We start from the raw sequence: 25,450 nt of genomic DNA on the forward strand, positions 1-25,450 counted from the left end.
GTGAAGTCATAAGCAGTACATGGCAGGAGCACAAGTTATAGTTAGCTGTATAACTGTTGAATTTCAGGTTTTATTTTTCATAACGTTAATGTTGTCTCTGACATATCCACCTAACTGGGGCATAACTTTAACCTTTGGTTTTCTCAGTGAATTTCTGATGTTTTTTTTCCAAACAAAAACATCTTTGTTCGATGGCATGTGTGGCTGTAGATACACATGCTCTGCATATGTCTGCCATCTAGTATTGGGTCCGGATGTGCAAAAGTTGTTTTTCTTCAAAGAAGGTGTCAGAGTTACGAGGGAAAGTGACCCTTCCTTTCGGTGATACTGCGCATAGGTATCAACTCCATTGTTAGATTGTTTTCTTTCCACTGTCGGGTTCGGACATGTTCTTCTGTGTTGTGGTTTGAGACCGCTTCCTGTCCCCTTCAGAATAACTTTGACTTCTATCCCTGGCGGTATTGTTTTCGATCATGTTTCATTCACATACTGCGTACTGTGGACGCAAAACACACTTTGTCGGGTTGACGTACTCCGCCCCTGGCCTTAGGACTTGCCCGATCGGACCTCTCTCTTTTTTCCACACTTCAGTATCTAACTGAAATGCGTTGCTGATGGAACGGACGCCTTTTCGTTTTTGTCCTAAGTGTCATGCATACCCACATGCAGACCTCTACTCAGTGTGTAACCTTTGTTTATCACTGTATCCCAGGACTGCGAGCCCCGTTTGATCATTTTGGTCGAAGAAGACGCTACAAGATCGTCGGGCACATTGAAAAGAAATCCAGCGAAAAGACCTCAGGAGACATGGATATCTTTGGTCTCCAGGACATTGAGCCGCAGGAAGACTTCCACAAGGCTACTGAGACAGAAGAGGAGGCCTCATCCATTTAGAAATCCGGATGCGAGTCGGAGGCTGAAGAGCGCGTGTAGACACAACAGGTACATCGGCGCAGCATGCATTGAGTACAAAGGCCCATGTACCAAGGAAGTATTCTGCTTCAATCAAGACCAAAGCTATTGGCCCACCACTGCCAGCAGGCCAATGTTGGCACCGAATGATTGGCAAGGATGCCCCGCCTTCTGGCACCGAAGGCCAATCCTAAGGACTCCTCTCGTAAAATGGCCTTGATGGTTTCGGCACTGACCCAACCTAGGCAGTCCGAACAACATTGACATTAAGCTTTTAGGTACCGAAACCAAAACATTCTTTGGCACCGAAAGTTTTGCCATTCAGATCGAAACCATCTGTTTCAGAGCCTATTTTACAGAGCAGAGAAGCTCGATCCGAAATAAGACCATACATATTCAACCAAATACTGGTCGGATTGTTGCAAAATCTTCCCAACTTAAGCCACAGACCTCATTTGAGGAGGCTATTGACATCCAACCACCTCCACAGAAGAAGAAAAAAGGACATTGCCACCAACCCAGTACCTCCACCTCCACCTCATTCACGCTCGGAGGCAGAAGATTTAATACACGGACCTCCATTAGGGTCACAACACTCCTATGTAGAAGATCAGGGGAGGGATGATGACACACAATAGCCACCATTAGATCCTTGGGGCGCACATAATATTGATCCACCACGGGACACAGATACTGATTTATATCCGGCAAAACCATCTCCTCCGGATGACACTACATCTTTTAGTGAGCTAGTAGGTAGGGTGGCTGCACACCATCAGGTCCCATTTCAGGACCATATAGGACATGATTTTCTATTCGAAACCCTTTCTTCCGCCACTAGGGCATCTCAATATCTGCACATGTTGAAGGGGATGACGCAGCATGCGGATGAAACTTTAAAAGACCCTGTGCGCACCTGAATAATTATACCCAGGGTTGACAAGATATGAACCAGCCCCATCGGATCATGCTTATATTAAGGGACAGATTTCACCAGATTCCTTAGTAGTCTCCAATGCTCATAAAAAAGCTAATTCTCAAACTTCTGGGGATGCACCTCCTCCAGACAAGGAGTCAAAGCTCATTGACTCTTCTGGCAAAAGGGTGGGTGTTCAAGTAGCCATCCACTGGAGGATTGCCACACACAAGCCTTATTGGCAAGATATGACTCAGAGCACTGGGATGAGATAGAAGATCTTAATCAGCATCTCCCAAAAGAATTGAAAAAGAAGGGACAACAACTTGTCCTGGAGGGCAAGTTGATTTCCAACAATTGTATTAAATCTGCTCTTGATGCAGAAGATACAGCTGCCAGGGGAATAGACGCAAGTGTATTATTAGGCCGTCATGCATGACTGTGTATATCAAGTTTTAAACCTGAAGGTTAACAAACACTGTTTAATTCCCCCTCTGATCAGGAACATCTCTTTGGTCCACAAGTAGACCAAGCTCAGGAAAAAATGAAAAAAGATCCTCATGTTGCAAAGCCTATGGGAGCTCTGCAACTCTTGGAAGCTGAGGCTCATTTAGTAAAACCACTTTCAAACAAAGTAATAGACAAGCAGCATCAGAATCCTCTACCTCTTTCAGACAGCAACATTCACCATCCCCTTCAAGAGGTTTTTATAGAGGATCATATAGGGGAAACAATTCCAAAGGTAGAGGAAGAGGTGCCTCCACTTGTATCACCCCCAAAACAGTGACTCTCTCCTCATTCCCTCCAATCACAAAACACCTGTTGGGGGACGTCTACAGCAGTTTTTGCCTAGCTGGCAAAATATAACAGAGCAGTGGTTGTTGGACATCATCCAACATGGTTATTGCCTGGAGCTCATACCCACATCTCCAAATATACCACCAAAAAAGCACAAACTGTCTTGAACATCTCCAACTGTTAAAACAAGAGCTACACGCTCTACTTCACGAAGGAGCATTAGAGTTAGTTCCCAATCATCAAAAGGGAAAAGGAGTTTATTCTCTGTATTTTCTCATTCCGAAAAAAGATTGGTCCCTTTGTCCAATTCTAGATCTCAGACCACTGAATCAATACCTCTTATCAGAGCATTTTCATATGGTCACTCTAGAAGATATATAATACCACTATTACAACAAGGAGACTTCATGTCTGCCCTAGATCTAAAGGATGCTTATTTCCACATCCCAGTACATCCAGCACACAGAAGTATCTCAGATTTGTCATACGAGGAAGACATTACCAGTTCAAAGTTCTCCCATTCTGCGTAACAACTGCACCTTGTGTATTCACAGAATGCCTTGCAGTAGTCGCAGTGCATCTACGCAGACAAAAGCATTCCTGTCTTCCCATATCTGTACGATTGGCTTATCAAATCCAGTTCCCTTCAGCAAAGCCTGCAGCACACACAGACAACCTCTCGTCTCCTACACCAGTTAGGGTTTACCATCAACATTCACAAATCTCACCTACAACCGTCTCAGATAAGGAGCTGTTTTCAACACACACTTAGAATTACCCTACCCCAATATAATCAGAATTCAGAATATAACAACTCTATGGAGTCAACTACTCTCCAATCACCATGTTCCAGTACGAACAATCCCAAAAATTCTAGGGATGATGGCATCTTGTATTACAGTAGACCCATATGCAAGACTACACATGTCTGTGGCAGGAGTGTCTGGCTAGTAAATGGTCTCAAGCACAGGGTCAGGTACACAGTCTAGTGTTGGTAGACCGCTGCACCCACTCTTCTCTGCAATGGTGAAACACACAAAATCTGACAAAAAGGGGGCTGTTTCGAGTCCCTGTTCCCCAGCTCACTCACAGCAGATGCCTTCCTTACAGGTTGGGGTCTCAGTACAGGGGATGTGGGACACCAAACATCAAGCTCTACATATAAATTCATTGGAGCTTCAGGCAATTCACCTAGCACTCAAAGATTTTCTAGTTCACCTCCGAAGCAAGAATGTTCCAGTCCGGTCAGACAATAGAACAGCCAAGTTTTATTTACAAAAACGGGGAGGGGGGAGGCATTGGGAAATTCAACACCGCATTCAGCTGTTAGCAGAACACCTCCCAGAGATGGACAACAATCTTGCCGACCTACTCAGCAGGATGCGACAACAAGTATGCGAGTGGGAACTCGACCCTCAAGTCCTACAAGAATACTTCCATCAGTGGTGATTTCCAAACATAAATCTGTTTGCAACAGCAAACAACTCAAAATGCCCAAACTTAGCCCCTATGCTCCCACAACTCCTCTCCAAGGGCAATGATCTATGGATGAATTAGTCAGTGCTACTTGCTTACGCTTTTCCACCTCTCCCTCACCTTCCCTTTGTTGTGAGGAAGCTCAGGCAATCCTCTCTTACCCTCATTCTGGTTGCTCCCACTTCGGCATGTCAACCATGGTTCACAACACTGCTTGAACTTTCAGTAGTTCCACACAAGAAGCTTCCCCTACGCCCGGACCTTCTCATTCAGAACCATGGAGAAATCAGACATCCAAATCCCAAGGAACTCAATCTTGTGATTTGGCTCCTGAGGTCATAGCGTTTGGATATTTACACTTGCATCCTGAATGCATGATAATTCTCAAGGAAGCACGCAAACACAAAACTACAGCATGCTACGCCACAAAATGGAAAAGGTTTGTTATTTTATTGTCAAAATAAACAAATTAATCTGTTTAATGTAACTATTCAAGATATTGTTTGCTATTTTCTTTACTTGCAAACTTGGGGCCTAGCACAGTGGTTCCCAACCTGTGGTCTGGGGACCCCTATGGGTCTGCAAAGCCTTCTCAGGGGGTCCATGACAACTGAGAAAATTAAATAATATTAACCGATTAGGTCCCCAGCTTTCAGAAATGGCTTTGTGGGGGTGGTCCCCAGATTCCAATAATGATTCAGTGGGGGTCCCCGGGCTCTAGTATTGATATAGTAAGGGTCCACAGAAGTCAAAAGGTTGGTAATCAGTGGCCTAGCATATACCTCAATACAGCAGTATTTGGCGGCAATAGCAGCTTATCTACAAAATAGGCAACATTTAATGTTATTCAGAATTCCTGTTATTAAAGCATTTATGGAAGGTCTTAATGGTGAGTCAACCCACAGTGCCTCCAGCAACAACATGAAATCTTAATGTTGTGCTTACCAGACTTACGGGACCTCCATTTGAACCTTTACTACATAAATGTCCAATCCCGTTTCTTTCTTGGAAAGTAGCCTTTTTTGTGGCAAGCACTTCACCAAGACGTGTGAGTGAACTTCAGGCATTAACCTTAGAAGAACTCTTTTTTCAGGTACTTAAGGATTGGGTAGTACTTCGTACCAACCCAAAGTTTCTTCTAAAAGTGGTTTCCGCTTTTCACCTGAACCTGTTAAGCTACCAGTCTTCTTTCCTCAACCTGATTCAGTTGCTGAAAGAGCTCCACACACCTTAGATTTTAAAAGAGCATTAATGTACTACATTGACAGAACTAAAAACTTTTGTAACACTAAACAACTTTTTGTGGCTTTTTCACTTCCACATAGAGGGAACACTATATCTAAAGCAGGTATATCAAGATGGATAATCAAATGTATCCAAACATGCTATACTAAAGCTAAAAGATTTCTACCCATACCTCCTAGAGCACACTCAACTAGTAAAATTGTTTGGGAAACATACCAGTCATTGACGTCTGCAAAGCAGCCACATGGTCAAACCCACACATATTTACCAAACATTGCTGTGTGGATGTCTTCGCACGGCAACAGGTAAATGTTGGACAAGCTGTGCCTCATACTCTTTTTCAGACAACTTCAACACCCGCGGGTTAGCCACCGCTTTTGGGATGGCACTGCTTTACAGTCTATGCAGAGCATGTGCATCTACGGCCACACATGTCAATCGAACGGATTATGTTACCCTGTAAACATCTGTTCCTGGCATGTAGTGCTGTAGATTCACATGTGCAGCCCACCTCCCTAGACACCTGTGGCTGTTGGAGCATTTTTATTACACTTCACATGCATGGACATCAATTACTAACACTATATTCACATTCCATTCTCAACTGACTGTAGGAAAACAATCCAACAATGGAGTCGATGCCCATGCGCAGTATCACTGAAAGGAGGCATCACATGACCTCGTGACTCTGACTACTTCTTCGAAGAAAAACAACTTGTACACATTCAGACCCAACACAAGATGGCAGAAGTATGCAGAGCATGTGAATCTACAGCACTACATGCCACGAACACATGCTTACAGGATAAGTAACATAATCCTTATCACACCTAACTATAACATTACTTTAACCTTTTAGTTTTTTCACAGAATTTCTAGAACTTTATTTTTTTAATTTTTTAAAATGTAAAGCAATGTTATATTACCATATGTAAAGCCAATCCCCTGCCACACATGGCCAAATGCCCAGCAGGCAGCCAACCCCCAGGGACCCTATTCTGCACCCCCCCCCTCCCCTTTGAGCCTTTTTAGGCCCTGGAAGGCCATAAGGGCTCTTTTTTTCTGAGTGGCGTGAACTATAGGAGTGTGCAGATTTCTTTTGGCCAATGCATAGCATACTTGCATACATTTTACAATCCATTTTGCAATGCCTGGTTTGGATAGGGCCTTCCCTTTTGTGGGGTTTGGAGAAAGCAACAAAAAATCTGTTGTGTCTTTCTAAAGGGTTAAGTTCTGTCAGTAGAGTACATGAGGGCTCGTTTAACATCTAAAGTTTGAAGATCCCATTCTGCAACTGAGTCAGGTTGAGGAAAAACAACAGGAAGTTCAATGGATTGATTGAGGTGGAACTGCGGGACCACCTTAGGGAGAAATCTAGGGTTGGTGTGGAATACAACCCTATCCCTGTGTATCTGGAAGAATGGTTCTTCCTAGGTTTGTGCCTGGAGCTCACTGATTTGCCCGAGTGAAGTGATGGTGACCACATAAGCTACCTTCAAGAGAGAAACTGGAGGGGGCAGGAGTGCAGGGGTTGGAATGGTGGACCCATGAGTCTTCAAGTACAGTGTAAATGTTCCACGTCTGAACTAGTGGGACCTGAGGAGGAAAAACTCATTTTTAGACCCTCCATAAAGGCTTTAATGACTGGAATTGTGAAGAGGGAAATGTTGCATGTTCTGCAGGCAGGCAACTTGAGCATCTTGGTGTAGACATATGGATGTCCAAGCTAAACCACAAGTTTGCAAGTGAAGTAGGTAGCCGACAATGTCTTGCACTTTGGCTGCTAAAAAGTCAGTGTGTTTTGAATGATAATAATGAACAAATCTCTTCCATTTGAGTAGTAGGCTGGTGTGCTTCTTTAAGAATGCTCATGCATTTGGGTGGAAGATTAAGGTACCCAATTATCCATGGTTTTGCGTGAGAAGGTCCGGCCGGTTGGGCAGTCTTTACTACGGAACCAGTGAGAGTAAGAGAAGAGTGGTGAACCAAGGTTGGAGTGCCCAGGTGGGAGCCACAAGGAATGGGGGGTGGGGGGGTGAGAGATGTCAACAGAACACCAGAATCACAAATGGACTAACTCATCCATAGTGCATTGCCCCTGGACTGTGGGAACCTGGATTTGAAGCTTTGGCACTAGGAATTTTCTGCAGTGGCGAAAAGGTCGATCCCCAGGAGTCTCCAGAGCTAGAAGTACTGGAGTAGGACTTGCAGTTGGAGTTCCCATGTGTGGACTTGTTGCCTTATCCTGCTGAGGAGGTCGTCAAAGTCACTGTCCACACCCAAAAGGTACTGTGCTAACAGATGTCTTGTTTCAGAGAGCCCATCATCAAGTGGTTTGGCCTGATGAGAGAGCTGGAGAGATCTGGTATTCCCCTGCTTTTGAAGATAATACAAGTCCTGTCTGTCTTGATGAGGACTACTTTGCCAATTAAGTGTGGAAGGAAAGCAAGGTGCACAGCTAGTAGTTCAAGGTAATTGATGTTGCAGCCCTGGGGTCTGGGTTCCCACTGACCTTGGACAGTCAGATCTTGTAAGTGTGCACCCCATCCCATAAATGAAGTGTCCATTATAATGGTCCTCTGCAGAACTGGGTTTAGAAAAGGCCACACCTGGAACGTGTTGTTGGTGTTCCACCACTGCAGATTGCACCGTCTGGTGACTATATTTTGAGGACCCAAGATCATCCCAGTGACCCTCCGCTTGGGACCACTGGTACACCAAGCACTCCTGCAACAGATCCATTTGCAACCTGGCATGGAGCACTCTGCAGTACAGGAAGCCATCATGCCTAGGAGGCTCATAATTGTCCTGGCCGTGACTTGATGGTCTGGTTGCAAGATGGGAAGAGAGGGAATAGTTCCTGGAAGAACTGATCGTAGCGACATTTGGATAAGCCACATCAAATTCTGAGTTGAGGATTGCCCCCTGTATAGGCTGTATCTGTGGGAATTGGAGGTGGGATTTTGTAGCATTGTGAGTCGTTTGCAGCAGTTTTGACGGGTGGCACTCTTGATGAGCCAGTCGCCCAGATAGGGGACGACATGCTGTCCTTGTCAATGCAGTTGAGCAGCCAAGGAGCACCTTGAACAAGTAATGCTTTCAGCTGACTACAAATCTGAGCTCACTGATGATGTACCAGGTGGATTGGTATGTGGTTCTTGGCCCTTTTAGAAGTAGTGCTTGGACCCCTTCCCTTAGTAGCTTTTGATGCTCTGGGAAGAATTTGTGTTTGCGAGGTGGAATGGTAGGTGTTGAAGTGAGATCCAGACAGTAACCATGTTGTATAATATCCAACACTCACTGGTCGAAGGTGACGTTTCGCCAAGCGTGAAGGAACCTTTGTAAATGCCACTCGAAAGCTGTATGATGGGGGAAGAGGAGAAGCAAATCAGGGCTTAGTGATGGCAGTAGCTCCTTTGGGAGAGCCACCTCTACCCCTGCCTTATGAGTTGTTGCCTCTGTAGGGTCCTCAAAATAGCCTCTGGGAGAGGGCTGTTGGGTGTGTGGTGGTTGGTATGAGGTAGAGATCTTTGATTCTCTGCTGTACAGCGTGCAGGGAAAGGAGTCGCACAAGATAGTTGTTTGAAGAGTAGCCATTACTTTAGCCGTTTCCCAATCTTTCTTTATTAATTGCAACTTCTAGTCACAACCTGCGGTCCAAACAGATATTGCCAACCAAAGGGCAGGTTGATCGCATTTGCTGGACTTCCAGCTTGAAGCCGAAGATTCAGAGCCAGGCATGCCTGCGCAGAATGACACTGGAGTCTCCGCACCCACACATATCGCAGGACACACACTGGACCCCCATCTTTACCTCAAGCAACCAGATCACCATCGAGACCATTTCCACCCCAGATTGGACCAACCACCGCTGCATACACTTCACAATCACGGCACCCAGTAGCCGAACCCGCACCCCCAGGGCCCATCACAGGAAATGGAACAAAATCACCAACGAGCAACTAACCTCCTCACTCGCCATATCTCTCCCTCCGATGACGCCAACACAGCAGCGCACAATCTCAACGCATGGATCACTGAATGCGCCAACACTCTAGCCCCCCCACCCCTCTGGCTCACATCGGCCAAATGCATACCTAAGAAAGCCAGCTGGTTCACCAAGAATCAAAGCGTACCCACAGACGTTTAGCGAAAAAATGGAGGCACAGCCAAACCAGCAAAGACCTCGCCTCATTCAGAGCCGCTACTGCTGAAAAATCAAGAACACTAGGAAGAAAGGCACTCCGGAAGCGCATCAACTCCTCCGCACACAACTCTAAGAAACTCTTTTCAGTCATCGAGTTCACAGATCTCCCTCTCAAGCCACCAGCATCCCCCGTCACAGGACCTCTACGACAAACATGCCACCTTTTTCCACCGCAAGATCCATGATCTCTACAACAGCTCCCTCCCGTAAAATCCTGGCACCGGAACCTGTGACCGAGCCTCCCCTGAGACCATCCACAGCTGGTCCACACACTCCACAGAGGAAACAGTCAGGATCATGAACAGCACCCACTCCAGAGCCCTCACGGACCCCTGCCCGCACCACATATACATCAGAGCCAGCGCATCAATCGCCCCGAGCTCTGGAACACCATTAACTCCTCAATCAACACTGGCACCTTTCCCGATGACTGGAAACACGCTGAAATACACCCTCTCCTGAAGAAACTTTTAGCCGACCCATCAGAACTAAAGAACTTCAGCCCATCTCGCTGCTACCCTACCCCGGGAAAGTACTGGAAAAAGCAATCAATGTACAACTACGGAATTTCATTGAGGCCAACAACTCCCTGGACAGCTCCCAGTCTGGCTTCTGCAGCAACCACAGCACGGAAACAGCCCTCCTGGCAGCCACCAACGACATCCGATTACTCCTAGACCGCGGCCACATCGCAGCGCTCATACTCCTCGACCTCTCAGCAGCTTTCGACACGGCCTCCCACAGCACCGTGTGTACCAGACTCCATGACATAGGAATCTGTGGAAGAGCCCTGGAATGGATCCATGCCTTCCTCTCTGGGAGGACGCAGAGGGTCAGACTCCCGCCCTACCCATCCAGACCCACAGGAGTCAACTGCGGGGTCCCCCAAGGATCCTCCCTGAGCCTCTCACTGATCAGCTTATACATGGCCCCTCTCGCAGCCATTGTCAGAAGCCACAGTATGAACATCGTCATATGCCAATGACACACAACTCTTTTCCCTCGCCGAAGAACCGGACTCTGCCAATAGGAACTTCCACTCAGGAATGGAAGCCGTTGCCATCTGGATGAGAGAAAGCTGCCTCAAGCTCAACTCCGACAAGACTGAGCTCATTATCTTCAGAAACGTCACCTCAGCTTGGGACTACTCCTGGTGGCCCACATTCCTCAGTGCCCACCCTGCACCGACTGAGCACGCCCGCAACCTAGGCATCATCCTTGACTCCTCCCTATCCATGACCGCCAGGTAAACTCAGTCGTCGCCGCCTCCTCCTGCTGGCACACACTCCACAAACTTCGGAAGATCTTCAGATGGATCACAGCAGACTGTCGCAGGACAGTCACCCACGCCTTAGTCCCAAGCAAGCTTGACTACGGTAACACCCTCTATGCTGGCACCTCAACTAGAAACATCAAAAAAATACAACTATCCAGAATGCTGCCACCAGACTCATTCTTGACCTCCTACGCCAAGAACACATTTCCCAACACCTGAGGACCTTCTACTGGCTACCGGTCGAGAAGCGAATCACCTTCAAGCTACTCACCCACACTTACAAGGCCATACACAACGCAGGGCCAGTGTTCCTGAACCACCGCGTCGCCTTCCACACTCCCGCCAGATCCCTCCGCTCCACCCAGATGGCCCTGGCAACTGCAAAAACCAGTGCCAGAGGACGATCCTTCACCTACATTACAGCAAAGAGCTGGAACAACCTCCCCCTGCACCTCAGACAAAGCCCATCGCTCACCATCTTCATGAAGAACCTCAAGATGTGGCTCTTCAGATGAGGCACCTCCACCGCAGCACCTTGAGACCCTCACGGATGAGTAGCCGTGCTTTACAAAAACTGATTGATTGACCCTTCTTGCAGCATTGCCTGCGGCATGTTGTGTGCAGCGAATAGTGGTGTTGGAGATCTGCTTTCCTTCAGAGACTTATATCTCATAACTAATTTTCCGGTACTCCTCTGGGAGATGATGGAGGAGCACCTACACTTCATTCTAGTGGTCACAGTCGTAACTAGAAAGCATTCCAATGGAACTGGCAATCTGCCAATGTTTGTCCGACTGCACAGCTACTCTTCTGCAGAATCTTTTCATTTACTCGCTTTATCTGGTGGAGGGGCATCACCAGTAGTCTGAGAGTTAGCCCTCTTGCTGGCGGTAGTGACCACTAGAGAGTTGGGTGGAAGCTGGCCACAAGTGTGCAGAGGGTCAGTAGGGGGAAGCTTTGAATTTTTTTATCCTTGTTCGGTGTAATGACTCTAGCACGGACGGGGTCCTGAAAGTAGGATCATGGTAGGATGTGGAATCGTCAGGAAGGGTACAGGTCGGGATCTGTGTCCCCCAGTGGGTCTGCATCATGTGTGTCTCATGGATACCCATGTGGAGGAGTGTCTAAGGTATCCCCTCCCCATTGCGCCCCCCCCCCCCTCATAACTGAATGAAGTGACGTCTGAGATTTATAGGAAAAGGGGTCGCCTGGAGAAGGGGGTGGGGACAGTGAGTGCTGTGGAGCAGGATGAGGTGGTGGTGGGAGAGTAAAAGGAAAAAAGCCTTGTCCACTTTCTTGCATTGCTTTGGTGGAGGTGGCATGCCCAAGGCTTCATCAAGGACAGCTGCTATTTGGGTGGGTCAGCAGCAGATCCTGGAGGGTGCGGAAGTATCTGGCCCATGTGGGGATATATCACGAGGGGTTTCTGTTGGGCGTCAAGCTCCTCCTTAAGTTTATGGAGAATGTTTTTGACTATCCCCAAGTCATATCCGGACTTGCTGGTCAACACCGATTGTCTCGTCTCCAACGCCAGATTAGATGCCAAAGTTGTTGGCTCTGACTGCCGGCTCGGCACAGAGGTATGCTGGGCCAGTGCCGAAGCAGTCGGCCTCAATGGGTTCTTCAGTGCTGAGGTGGGTCTTGCCGTTCCATTCGAGGATGGTGGTCAGTGCTGACCATGGCCTGGCGGCAGGGGAAGCCTACAAGACTAACTTTGGTGCCAAAGAGTAGCTGGACCGCCCTTTGGAGGAGGCTGCTCAGCTTGGTACCGGTGCAGGTGGGATGTGTATTTTACTCACGACTGACTGCACTGGTGGAAGATCTTTGATCTCCAGATCAGAGCAGGAGCTGTAGTCTGGGGAGAAAGCCTCTTCATCTGCAGCTGACAGTTATGGATGTTGTTCTCCCTCGATGTCCTCGGGGCAGAAAAGGTCCAGGGTGCCATTTCCGCTCCTCCATATCATCTCGACAGTTGCAAAGGGTTTTCTTTGAACTGAAGGACAGGCAACCTCGTTGTGCTCAGGAAACAGACACTTGTGGCAGTGAGGACACTATCGAAAGGGAGTCCGTTCCATCACTATGAGGACATGGTGAAGGTGACGTGGCCGGAGGCGGAAGGAGTCCTCAAGGGGCGAAAGCCCACGTGGGCCCGAGGTTGCCTAAGAGCCACTCGAAACAAGAAAGGGAAAAGAGAAATACAATTGAAACAATACCGACTGAGAGAAGGAACCTAAATAAACTGAAACGGAGCACCACAAGGATGTTGACTCAGGACACATCTGAACCTGGCAGCATAAAGAAAACAATCTAACAATGGTGTGGATGGCCATGAGCATTACCAGCAAGAGGAGGAGTCACAGTACCTTGTGACTTAAAGGTCTTCAAAGACAAACAACCTGCGCACATCTGGGCCCAACACTAGATGCCAGGAGAATGCACAGCATGTGTGTTTAAAGCCACACATGCTTTGATCATAGGTATATCAAAGTTCTCTGTGAATAACGTCATTCTGATCTTTCACAAAGAGCACATCAGCACACAAAATAGCTTCCTCCAGTTCCAGGGACTACTATGGCTAAAAGCAAATACGTTTTTGGTCTCAAAAAGCACACATTGCCAATGTTTTTGTCACATTGGTGGAGAAGTGGGATGGAGGGGGGGGGGGGGGGTGCAGTAGCTCCCACAACAATAATGTTAAACAAAAACTATATACACGCAAAACCAAAATGCTGGCAACCGCCTCCAGACTGATGTCTTTGTCAAGTCTTGTTTATTTTCATGTTTCCCGTAATTTTGCTGAAAATAATTCTACAAAATTTTCCTAGAAATGTACTAAAGGGTGCCTCAAACAAATGGTACCTAAAATTGCAGTTTAGCAAGAGGTACACTTTATTTGAAAACAAAACAAATCATAATTCTTGCTTTCATCCTTCTGCTGGTATGTGCAAATCATAGAACATTCTGGGAGCATCATTGTTAGCCTCAATTTGTTAAGCTCTGCAAATTTGTGTACGCATTTCTCTTCTGGAAGCACGGTCAGTAGTGCGAGCTGAACTCTCAGCATTTTCTTACAGTGCTATCCCTATTAATGAAGAATTGTCATTAATGAACTAAAAATACAAGTTCTAACACCATGAACATGTGGATGCAAATCTTGCCTCAACTGCAGACAATGTCCTTTTTATAGACCCAGGGTTCTCAACCAAGGACTAAATAAACATGAAAACATGATGTCCGATGTCCAGTACGTATTATTTGACGTCAAGGACAACAGGAATTCCACACTGAGTAAAGCTCAAGTTGTTCATCATATCTTTCTGAAGCCAGAGATGAAAAAACAAACCTGTTACCTTCATTAACATGTTGTAACTGCATATGCATCACATTAAGAATATTCTCAGATGCCAGTTTGGATCTCTACACCCTCCCCCAAACAAATCTGAAGGAAGAAAAAAACATGGTGACCTGTTACTAGCCTCTACCAGCCACTGTGCCCTAACCTCCTTTACTGCTGGGGGAATTGTCAGGCGGGGGAGAATAAACTCAGGGACTGAGGTGTGGCTTGACTATCTTTTTGTATTGTTTGAATACAGAGTCAGCCTTCTCTCTGAGCAGTGTAGAGCCCTCAAAGGGCATGTCTTTCAGAAATGGTTGGACACCTCCTGAAAAATGGGATGATTGCACGTGCCTTCTATGCACTACAAGTGTCAGTAGCATATCCTATGCAGTCAGTGGTGTCCAGGCTTGCCTGGAACACATTTTTCTGCATCCTGACCACCTTGGATTGTCTGGGCCAGTGAATTCCCATGGTCCTCTGGAATGGCCAGTAAGACCTTGCTGGGTATGTCCCATAAGGCATGGTTATGGTGTACCTGCTCAGAAGGCACTACACATCTAAAAGGTGTGAAACCAGTCTAGATGAGGAAAATGTTTTTTCTCATAGGTATCAATGTTTCGATGCCCCCTCCACCCCAATCCAGGAGGTTTAAAAGAAAAGCATTCAGATTGGCTTTACCTGTGGATGTCTGCACCGTAAGGCTTTCATGCATTGGGTGTTGCATCAGAAAGTCAGGATTGGCAGGTGCTGGATTTTGCCACCTTGACACAGGTCGGTTGAATAGAAGCGCTAAGCATGGTTGGACCAAAGGCCATGAGCGGGTCGTGTTGTGTCGTAAGAGCCTTTTTAGGGGGTAACAGTTGCTCAGATGAAGCTGGACTGTGTCAAAGAATTTCAGTTTGTCATCTGGCTTGGGTTTTCAGAGTAGCAATTGCAGGTGTAGCATTTCTTCGCATTACTGCCATGAAAGAGACACTTTTTTCCTTTGGGGCCAGGTGGTGAGCCCAGGTTTGGCTGTGGTAAGGTATCTAGACCATTGGTGCTTTCCAAGCCTAAGCACACCCCTTTATCGGCTTGATAAAGAGGGAGCAGATTATTCACCTGATAGTCATCAGTGTCATGAGGGACATTAGGTTTGCTCTGGACCACACTGGAGTAAAAGCTGGAGGATTAGGCCATGCTAAAGGTCTTGCTGTACCACCACTGGTTATGCTTTGGTAATTTTGTAGCACAATTTGAGGCTCACATGAGCCGATATTGATTCGGGGTCTGAAAATTTGTATTGTGGCTTTCTTTAAGACTAATACTTGCTTTGGGGCTTGCCAATTGCCGGGAAATTTCCAGAACAGCTGGGACCAAATGCATGACTTGCTCAGGTGCCACTGGAATACTCGAGAGTCTTCCAACTCTGAGCCACTTTTCACCAGATTTTGGCAGGAGGGGTTAAGTCCCACTTTGCTTTCTTGGGCGGGCTTTGCACAGGACCAACCTCGTGACATTTAACTGCTCTGTGCGACTTAAATCTTTGCCTCCTGCCTTTAACTGAATTAGGGTGCACTTTTCATTTAAAGGGTGGAGGGGTAAGTGGTTGGACGGGGTACATGCAGAGCGAGGGGGGACAGCATTAAAATGTTTGAAGACGGCTTTTTAATGGATCAATTTGTTGGGAGGTGCACCAGTGAATGAACTTGTCCCAATGATTTTGTGGCGGTATACCTCGCAGCCTCGATGACCTCAGCGATGGCATGTTGAAGGTCAGCTGCTGCTACTTAATCTCCAAGTGCGAAATACAGATTTCACGGCCCTGCTGCTGAACCCTGACTGAAGAACACATACTCTTGCCCAGTAATTCCTCATACCACCCTTTCCTGGATAAGTCTAGTCTCACTGTGATTATTAGGGCCTGGTCGTTCCTGATTTTCGTCAGAATTCAGGACGGGAGAGGCAGTGGCAGGAAGGCATACAGGAGTCCTGAGTTCCGCTCTAAATGGAAGTGGAGAAGTGTGGCTCAATGGTTAGAGCGGCAGACCCTGAAGCAGAGATCTGGCTCAAGACCAGGGTTCAAGTCCTGCTTCGGCAGGTCTTGGGCTCAATTCCCCTTGACCAGATAATTCTGGCCTCTGTGCCTAATCTAATTCATGGGTCCCACTCTGCAACTCTGGGCAATAGCTTGCTTAATCTCCACAACGGCCCCAACAGCGCTTGGATGCCTGGCTTCACCCTGGGGGTGCTCAGGAGTGGGCGCCTCACAGGGAAAAGCCAGGAGGGGTTCCATAGCGGTATGAGTACAGCGCCTTGAGACCCTAACGGGTGAGTAGTGCGCTATACAAGTGCTAATTTACATTTACATTTACATTTACAAGGTCTCTCCAAGAGAGAACTGCTTTGGAAACTCCAGTGTGCAAAAGTGGTGATATTGTGCATTTTCGGCGATGGCAGAAAGATTGAGCAATAGTTCTTTCCATTGCTGGAAGATGCCCTGTGCCACTTGCAACTGCTATTTGTGATCAGCTAAGTGTCTGCAGCTCAGCTTGCCCGTTCAGGTGTTTAAAGATCCCACCAGGTGGCTTACTACCAAGCAAAAACCATTGAGGTCCAGGCACTTCCACAGGTGGTGAGCCTATTGGTAGAGGGCCCAAGACCACAACCTGTCCTGCTTGTTGCAGTATCACATGGCAGAGGTGTTATCCGAGAGCACCTGCACCAGCCATTCTTTAATGGTGGGCAGGAAGGCTATCAAAGCCAAGGGAATCTGCCTCGACTCCAACTAGTTGATATGGAGTCGAGTCTCCACCAGAGACCTCTACACACCTCCCACAGATGGCCTCTTCTACCCAACAAAGATCCATCCGTTATCACTCTCAGCTCTGGGTGGGGTGACAGGGGCCTGCCGCTGACCCAATAACTCTCCAGTATCCACCAGTGCATATCGTTAGCAGTCTTCTCCTAAATCTGGATACAATCCAACAGATTCCCCTCATGTTGTGCTCACTGGGATCTGAGGTAGCACTGTAGAGCCGACGTGTACCATCTGATGTCTTTAGCGAGCAGGATGCCGGAGGTCAACAATCCCAAGAGCTTCGGAAATATCTGTCCCGAGATCCAGGACTGAGGCTGAAACATCGGAATCCTAGCCTTAATATCCTGGACTTGGCTGCTGGCCAAAGGCATGAAACTGTACTGTATCCAGAATAGTGCCAATGAATGGGAGTGTCTGAGGAGGAGTCTGGTGAGTTTTTGGCATGTTGATAGTGAATCCTAATGATGCTAGCAGGTTCACTGTTAGATGGTGGATGACTGACTTGGGTGAGCCCGCCTACAGCAACCAGTTGTTGGGTTAGAGGAAGACTGATCTCTGAATGTGAGCTGTGTCATCCGTCATGTTCGTGAACACCACAGGGCCATAAGGTAGCACAGTGAACTGAAATTGCTTCTAGACCTCTGTGAACTGCAGGTAGCGCCTGTGGGCCTGTGGGCCTGCAGGATGAAGATATGAAAGGAAACTGTTACTTACCAAGTAAGCATCTGTTTGTGGCATGTGGTGCTGTAGATTCATATGCTCTGCATACTTCTGCCATCTAGTGTTGGGTTCAGAAGGTTGCAGCTTGTTTTCGAGTCACAGGGCATAGTGACTCCTCCTCTTGTTTGCAACACGCATGATCCTCCACTCCATCTTTAGATTGTTTTCTCGCAGTCGGTAATGAATAGAGTGTAATGCAAAGGTAGATAACACATTTTCATGCATGATTCTTTAGGTTATGTACTGTAACAGCAACAGGTGACCTGGGGAGGTGGGTGGGCGCATGTGAATCTACAGCACCATGTGCCACAAACAGATGCTTACTGGGTAAGTAACATTTTCTGTTTGATGGCATGTGTAGCTGTAGATACAAATGCTCTGCATAGACTGAAAAGCAATGCCTCCATAAATGCTGTAGCTCACCTGTGGGTGTGACAGTATTTTGGAATAAAGTGCGGAGCGCTGCCTGTCCTACATTGGATTGTGGCGTGCTAAAACATCCAGTGTTTAGTGAAATTGTGTGGTGTTGACCATGTAGCTGCCTTACAAATGTCAGCTATAGGTATGTTGCCTATAAATGCCATAGATGCAACTTTCTTATGTGTTGAATGTGCTAGGGGTAATAGGTAGTGACAAGTTTGGATACATTTACCAACCCATCTTGCTCTAGTAGATTTAGTTATAGGGTTACCTTTATGTGGTGGAGAAGAAGCAACAAAAAAGTTATTTTGTCCTTCTAAAATATTTAGTTCTATAAATATAGCACATAAGTGCTCTTTCCACATCTAATGTGTGTAGGGCTCTCTCTGCAACTAAATCAGGTCATTGGTGGGGGATGAGGGGGGAGGATGCAAGACTGGCAATTCAATAGTCTGATTTATATGAAAATGAGACACAACCTTGGGTAGAAAGGTTGTATTAGTACGAAGAACCACTTTTATCCTTATGTTCCTGAAAAAATGGTTCTTGTAATGTTAATGCCTGAAGTTCACTTACACGTCTTGGGGAAAGTAACTGCAACTAAAAAAAAAGCTACCTTCCACAATGGAAATTGTAGAAGACAGGAGTGCATTGGTTCAAAAGGTGGTCCCATACGCCTGGAGAATACTATATTTAAGTTCCAGGAAGGGAATGAAGATAGTCTTGGTGGTATTACTCTTTTAAGCCCTTCCATAAAAGTCTTTATTACTGGGATTTTAAATAGAGAAGAACATTGTCAGTTTTGCAAATAAGCAGCTATGCCTCTTAAATGTAACCTTATAGATGTACATGATAAATTAGCTTTTTGCAAATGGATAAGGTACATAATAATGTTTTGTGTAGGTATATGAAAGGGATTCCAGTTTTGAAAGATACAGTAATAAACAAAACGCTTCCACTTAGTGGCATAAGAAGCTCTAGTGGTTGTTTTTTGTGCTTCCTTAAGAATGTCCATACATTCTTGAGGTAACTTTAGGTACCCAAATTCTTTGACTTCAGGAGCCAAATTGCAAGATTCAAGTCCTTGGGATTTGGGTGTCTGACCGGTCCTTTGTTCTGAGTGGGAAGATCTGTGTAGAGGAAGCTTCTGGTGCGGTACTACTGAAAGATCTAGTAGTGTAGTGAACCATGGGTGTCTTGCCCATTTGGGTGCTTCCAGTATCATTGTGAGATAGGTTTGTCTGAGTTTCCGAACCACATATGGAAAAGAGGTAGAGGTGGAAAAGCGTAAGCAAATATCCCTGACCAACTGACCCATAGAGCATTGCCCGTGGACTGTGGGTGTTGCAACTTGGAGGCCAAGTTTGGGCATTTTGTGTTTTCTTTGGTTGCGACTAGGTCTGTGTCCAGACCACCCCATCTTTGGAAGTAGGGCGGTAAGACTCTGGGGTGGAGTTCCCATTCATTTACTTTTTGCGGCGTCCTGCTGAGGTCGACGAAAGTGTTGTGTGTCCCTGGAAGGCGCTCCGCTAATATGTAGATGTGACGAATGGCCCAGTGCCAAATTGCATGTGCAAGGCGAGACAACTAACATGCCCCCCTTCACCGTTTCTGCAGATAAAACATGGTTGTTGTGTTGTCTGTGTGTATGAGGACTACTTTGTTTTTGAGATGTAATACAAAGTCTTTGAGTGATAGGTCAACTGCTAGCATCTCCAGATAGTTTATGTGCAAACTTTGTGTACATTATTCCAAAGACCAAGGATTGTGAGGTTGTGGAGATGAGCACCCCATCCCATGTGTGAAGCGTCCGTTGTGAGAATGACTTGGGGAACAGGGTCTAGAAATAGCCACCCTTTGGAAAGATTGGTTTTGTTCCACCACTGGAGAGTGCGAGAGGTGTCTGTCTACAACACTAGATCCTCCAAATGACTCTGTGCTTCAGACCATTGGCATGACAGACATTCCTGCAACGGATGCATGTGTAGTTGTGAGTGTAGGTCAATTGCGATGCAAGGAGCCATCATTCCGAAAAGTTTCAAAACTACACTCACTGTAGCACTGATTGAGGCGAAAGTGAAGAATTTGTGTTTCGAAGTTCTGTATCTTGCCTGCATCTGGATATGCTACTCCTATGTGGGTTTTGATAATAGCCCTGAGGTAAGGTTGAAACTGTAGTGGGGTGAGATGGGACTTCTGAAAATTGATTTTGAACCCTAACTGGTGAAGCAGATCCATTGTGGCTTGTATGTGGTTGAGATGTTGTAGATGAGAGCTGGTTTTGATGAGCCAGTCATCGAGATATGGGTACACATTAATAATTTGCCTGCGTAATGAGCTGCCACTACCACTAGGGATTTTGTAAACACTCTTTGTGCTGCAGTGACCCCGAATGGAAGCACTTTGAACTGATAATGCTGTCTGTGGATGACGAATCTGAGGTATTTGCCATGTGCTGCATGTATAGGAATATGAAAGTAGGTGTCCTTTAGCTCTAGTGCTAATAGAAAGTCGCCCTCTAAATCTGGTAGCACATCCTATAAAGTGACCATTTGAAAATGTTATGACAGGATCTAATGGTTTAAGGGTCCGAGATTTAATTTGATTCTTAGTGAGCCATCATTTTGTGGGGATGAGAAAATAAAGGGAGTACACTCCTGTTCTTGTTGAGGAAAGGGAAATGGTTATTTTGCTCCTTAGAGAAGTAAAGGCACTCTTGCTGTAGGAGAACTTTGTGATCCTGTTAGAGTAAGACGACAAGGTGATATGTTTGGAGTTGTGGAAATGAGATCTAGGCAATAACCATGTTGGATAATATCCTACACCCATTGATCTGTTATAATATTTTGCCAATTGTGTAGGAAGGGCTGAAGTCATCCTCTCACTTGTTACATTATCTGTTTGAAGCTGCAGAGAGTCACTGTTTGGGGACAGTGGCAGATGATAGAGGGGAAGATGTTATACCTCTACCATGAAATCCATTCCCTCTAAGATACTTTGTACAATCCTCTGCTGGAGGATGCATGTGATTGTCCACTATTATATGATGGAAGATGTTTCACCTGCGGCAGGCTTGGAGGGGGTTATTCTGTGGTTTATGAGAGGAACAGAGTTGAAGTGCTCCCATAGATTAAGCCACCTCGTTATTGTTTGTTCATTTTTCCCAAGGCCTGATCTACTTGTGGCCGAAAAGGTGTTCTTTGTCAAATGGAACATTTAATGTCTCCTGCACTTCTTGCTTGAACCCCGAGATGGGGAGACAGCATGTCTGCGTAGTAAAACACTAGTATTAATGCCCCTAGTTGTGGTATCAGCAGACTCTAGGGCACACCGAATAGCATTATTAGAAATAAGCAGTTCCTCTTTAACAATTTCTTGTCCCTTTTTCCTATGCACCTCTGGGAGATATTGGAGTCACTGCTCCATCTCGTCCCAGTGGGCACGGTCGTATCTGGCTAAAAGTCCCTGTGTACTGGCAATTCACCAATGTTTGCTGCTTTAGCATCAACATGCTTACCAGATGCATCAATAAGTTTACTTTCTTTATCAGGACGTGGTGCATCCTGAGAGGCTTGTGAATTTGCCCTTTTCCTAGGATTAGAGTCCGCCAAAGTGTGCTGGTTTTTTACTTTTGGTGTATGTGGGATTTGAGAGAGAGGCTTTGAATTTGTTTCCTCCACTTTTGTAGTAAGAATGTGAACCTTAGCTGGATCCTGGAAAATATCATCTGCATGCCTGAACATTCCCTTGTATTGTATAGATTTATGAGGAAAGGAAAGTCATCTTCTGTGGTATGTTTGTGGAGGGGTACCTGATGATTTGTTGCAGCCCTCCATACTAAGTCTTGAAAATATGTTGTGTATTTAGGGGATGAAGGCCTAACTGGGTAAATTTGTACATCAGGATTGATATAGGTGTCCACATCATACTGAGACCGTGGATCTGAGTCCTCCTGGATATGTGATGTATCATTAATCTCCTGGGATAGCTTGACCTGAGTAAGGAGACCCTTGTGGAGATATTTCTAATGGGTCTTCTATAGAGTGTTGAGATTAAGTTGGTGGTGAAGGGGATGCAGGTAAAGGGGGATGAATTTCCTGGGTCTCCTTGTCTACTCTTTTCTGTTTTGGTGGAGGTATATTTGTGTCCAAAGCTTCCTAAAAATTAAGTTGTCTTTTAGGAGGAGTGTTTTTTACCAATACTCTTTCAATATGAGGCTGGATATGCAGTTGTGACTGCTTCCCTTGAAGCTGCTGCTTAAATTTCTGAAGAATCGGCTCTGGGACTATTTTCGGCTCCAAAGTAGATTTCAGATTGAGTTTTTTTCAGCTTGAAGAGGTTTTCATTTTCGATGCTGAATATGTTGGTGCCGATGCAGGCAGTCTTTTTGGTGCCAAGTGTGATGTGGAAGGTTTCGGTGCAGGAGTCATCGACATTCGGCTTTGAATGGAAGCTTAGGTTTTAGGTTTATGTTTTGGTGCCAAATCTGAACGCTGGGAATCTGAACACATTTTTTGATGCCTGCCATGGCCAGAAAGCAGTTGTGGCTCAACAGCTTCTGTACGGGACCTTAGTCTCTCGGGTGGAGCAGGGGCATGTTTACTCACTGCGTGTTGACCTGGAGGAACCTCCTTCATTTCTAGAGTCATTTTGGCCTCCAAATCCGAGTCTTGGACCGAAAATGCCTCCTCTTCAGCAGCTGATGCCTCTTGAATCTCCTGCTCCATACCCGACATGATGTCCTGCATGCCGAAAATATTGTGCGTTTCCTCCAAATCCTGTCTCTGCATTTCACATCAACAAGCTCTTCTAGTTGAGTTTTCTTCGACCTGAACGACTGGCAGGCCTCACAGTCTTCCTCTCAGTGTTCTGGCGATAGGCAGAGGTTACCGACCTTACGGTGATTGGTCAGAGGGAATGTAGAGTGACACTTCATACAGAAGTGGAATGGCATCCGTTCCATCAATTCTTCAATCTTGATTATGTCGCATGGAGAAAATATCCACCCCTACTGTGTGGCCTCAATCGAAAAAGTTACTTATACAGTATTTTTCCCTTTATTTGATCCCGGAATGCAATGTTAGAAAGAATACCACGATCGAAACAATACAGGCGGGTTTGGAGATATTTCCTGTACCGAAAGTGGCTAAGACTATCTCAGGCCGGAGCTCCGAGAGAACATGAACGGACCTGACAGTGGACGAAAACATTCTAAAGATGGAGCAAGGATCATGCACATTGCAAACACGAGGAGTAGTCGCTATGTCCTGTGGCTTGAAAGATTTTTTAACAAAAACAAGTTGCAACCTTCCAGATCCAACACTTGATGGTGTAAGTATGCAGCGGCTGTGTCTCTACAGCTACACATACCATCAAACATAAGATTCTTACAGTTCTAACACCATCCAGTGTCTGGGTACAAGACCTGAGCTAACGTGAGCATCTTCAATTTGTTGTTCTGCTTTCGTTTCCCACTGTTGCTATATTTTAGCAGTGAGAGCCATGTTTAAAAAAATATAGAAGTATAGATGAGTAACAGTGCATATCGGAGATGTTTTTTCACGAGGGAGGTTATGAATGACCACATAGAGAATGAGAGCAAGGCTCAAGTTGTCTTTGATATGATTCAGAACCTTGAAGTTAAAAACATCCCCATTATTCACTTTCTACCCATCTAAATGTTGTTATACAGTGCCCCCAAAATCACCTAGTGCTGCTTTCAGCTGTTAAGCACTGGTGGAAGACTTATGAGGGAGACATACATAACATGGACTCTCCTAGCTCCCAAATGTTAACCCCCCCCCCCCCAAAAAAAAAAAACCTGTCTTCATGCCCTCATGATAGAGTGCTCTCTGCTTTCCACTGGAGATGGCCAGAACTGTACTGATACGCTGTTGGAGAGCCCTGTTAGAACAGAGTGGAATTCCTTTCTTAGAAAGCAGCGGTGGGAAATAACGCTTCCGTTCCATTGTTGCTATTATATTGCAGTGAATAACCAGATTTATCAGCAGGTATTTCTGATAGCGGCACTCAATATGAGCCGTATGAAACACTGCACAATAACGTTTTGGGTATATGAGACTATATTAAATGTTTGTTGATAGCTGTGTAGATTAATGTGCAGATGTGTGTAGCCTGCTTCTAATATGACTGAATCTTCTCAGGGCGAACACAACTTTTCATACTTTTGCTGCTGATAACAGGAGCAATGCATGGCTGGTGATGATAGTTCTGTTCTGTTACAAACTATAATAAAGGACTGATATGGTAGAAAAGATAGGATGCTATGTGTAAAACTTGCTGGTATAATCCACATTACTGGCTTTGTGTAGACTTGATCAAGGCAGTGTAGAAGAACCGATTAAATTACGGGTGAGCTCCAGTGAATACATATACATCATAGTAGCTGAAAACAGGTATTGTGGAGATTACTTAAATAACCTGACCTCAAATGGGAGATAGTCTTCTTAACAGGCAGGCCATTATTCTTTAGGATGATTGTTTAATCTCTGGAGTACCGTTTACTAATGATGTATTTTTATTTTCCTAGGGAAACGCTGAAAAGTGAAGAGCAAGCAAAAATGGTGAAATCAAATCCAGCAAACTTTGGCCCCCGGAAATACTGCCTCCGCGAGTGTATGTGTGAAGTGGAGGGCCAAGTGCCCTGCCCCGGTATTGTGCCTTTACCGAAGGAGATGACTGGGAAGTACAAAGCCGCCCAGAGGGAAAGCTCTGCTGCCTGAACCCAGGTTTGGGAGGACAGTCCACCATGGGCAACAGTCTGTCTGCACGACAGAGCATGGGATGGCCAAGTTTGTGTGCCCCGTGGGGAGGCAATGAAAGAAAACTACTTGTGCTGGTCTGCCAGTCAGTGCCGCTAAAGGAAAAATCTCATTTTCGGACAACGTGTATGCGAAATGTTTGGTGAAAGCACACATTTACTGAGTAATTAAAGGATCTTAAAGAGGCATTTGATTAATTAACCGTTTGTTTTGCTTAGCTCTGCTGGCTTCTGTGGAAGCTGCACCAAGGTTAATTATGTATTATTTTAGATAACTAATGTTTCGTTTCTATATCCAGACATGTAGCACAGTTTTTGCAAAACCTTTGAATTGAGTTTTCACTACTTTTCTAATGCAAAGTTGCACAATGGGCTGCCTTGCTTTAAGGGTGCCTTCCAGGGGTCCCATAGAATCAACTATGAGTTTTGATGCAAGTCCCTCTACAAGAACTAGACCAATATTTGAGACAAAATCCGGTGCCTACTTAAGGCAGGCGTAGGGAGGAAAAAAGTTTTAATTTCTCTACGTTTTCCCCACTTTGCTTGTGTGCTGCATTGTACA

The 25,450-nt window shown here is 45.8% G+C and overlaps 1 protein-coding gene across 1 annotated transcript in view; it reads left to right on the top strand.

Annotated features, from left to right (window-relative positions):
- The window catches only part of MRPS25 (mitochondrial ribosomal protein S25), a 64,864-nt gene extending 39,789 nt beyond the window's left edge, over positions 1-25,075 (top strand). Inside the window, exon 4 of the mRNA XM_069206305.1 lies at positions 24,658-25,075. Coding sequence (XP_069062406.1) covers positions 24,658-24,850 — 193 coding nt within the window. The 3' untranslated portion in view covers positions 24,851-25,075. The remainder of the gene's footprint in view (positions 1-24,657) is intronic.
- The last annotated feature ends 375 nt before the right edge of the window (positions 25,076-25,450 follow it).

Source organism: Pleurodeles waltl, chromosome 9 (assembly GCF_031143425.1).
Source record: "Pleurodeles waltl isolate 20211129_DDA chromosome 9, aPleWal1.hap1.20221129, whole genome shotgun sequence".
In the NCBI taxonomy this organism is placed as follows: Eukaryota; Metazoa; Chordata; class Amphibia; order Caudata; family Salamandridae; genus Pleurodeles; species Pleurodeles waltl.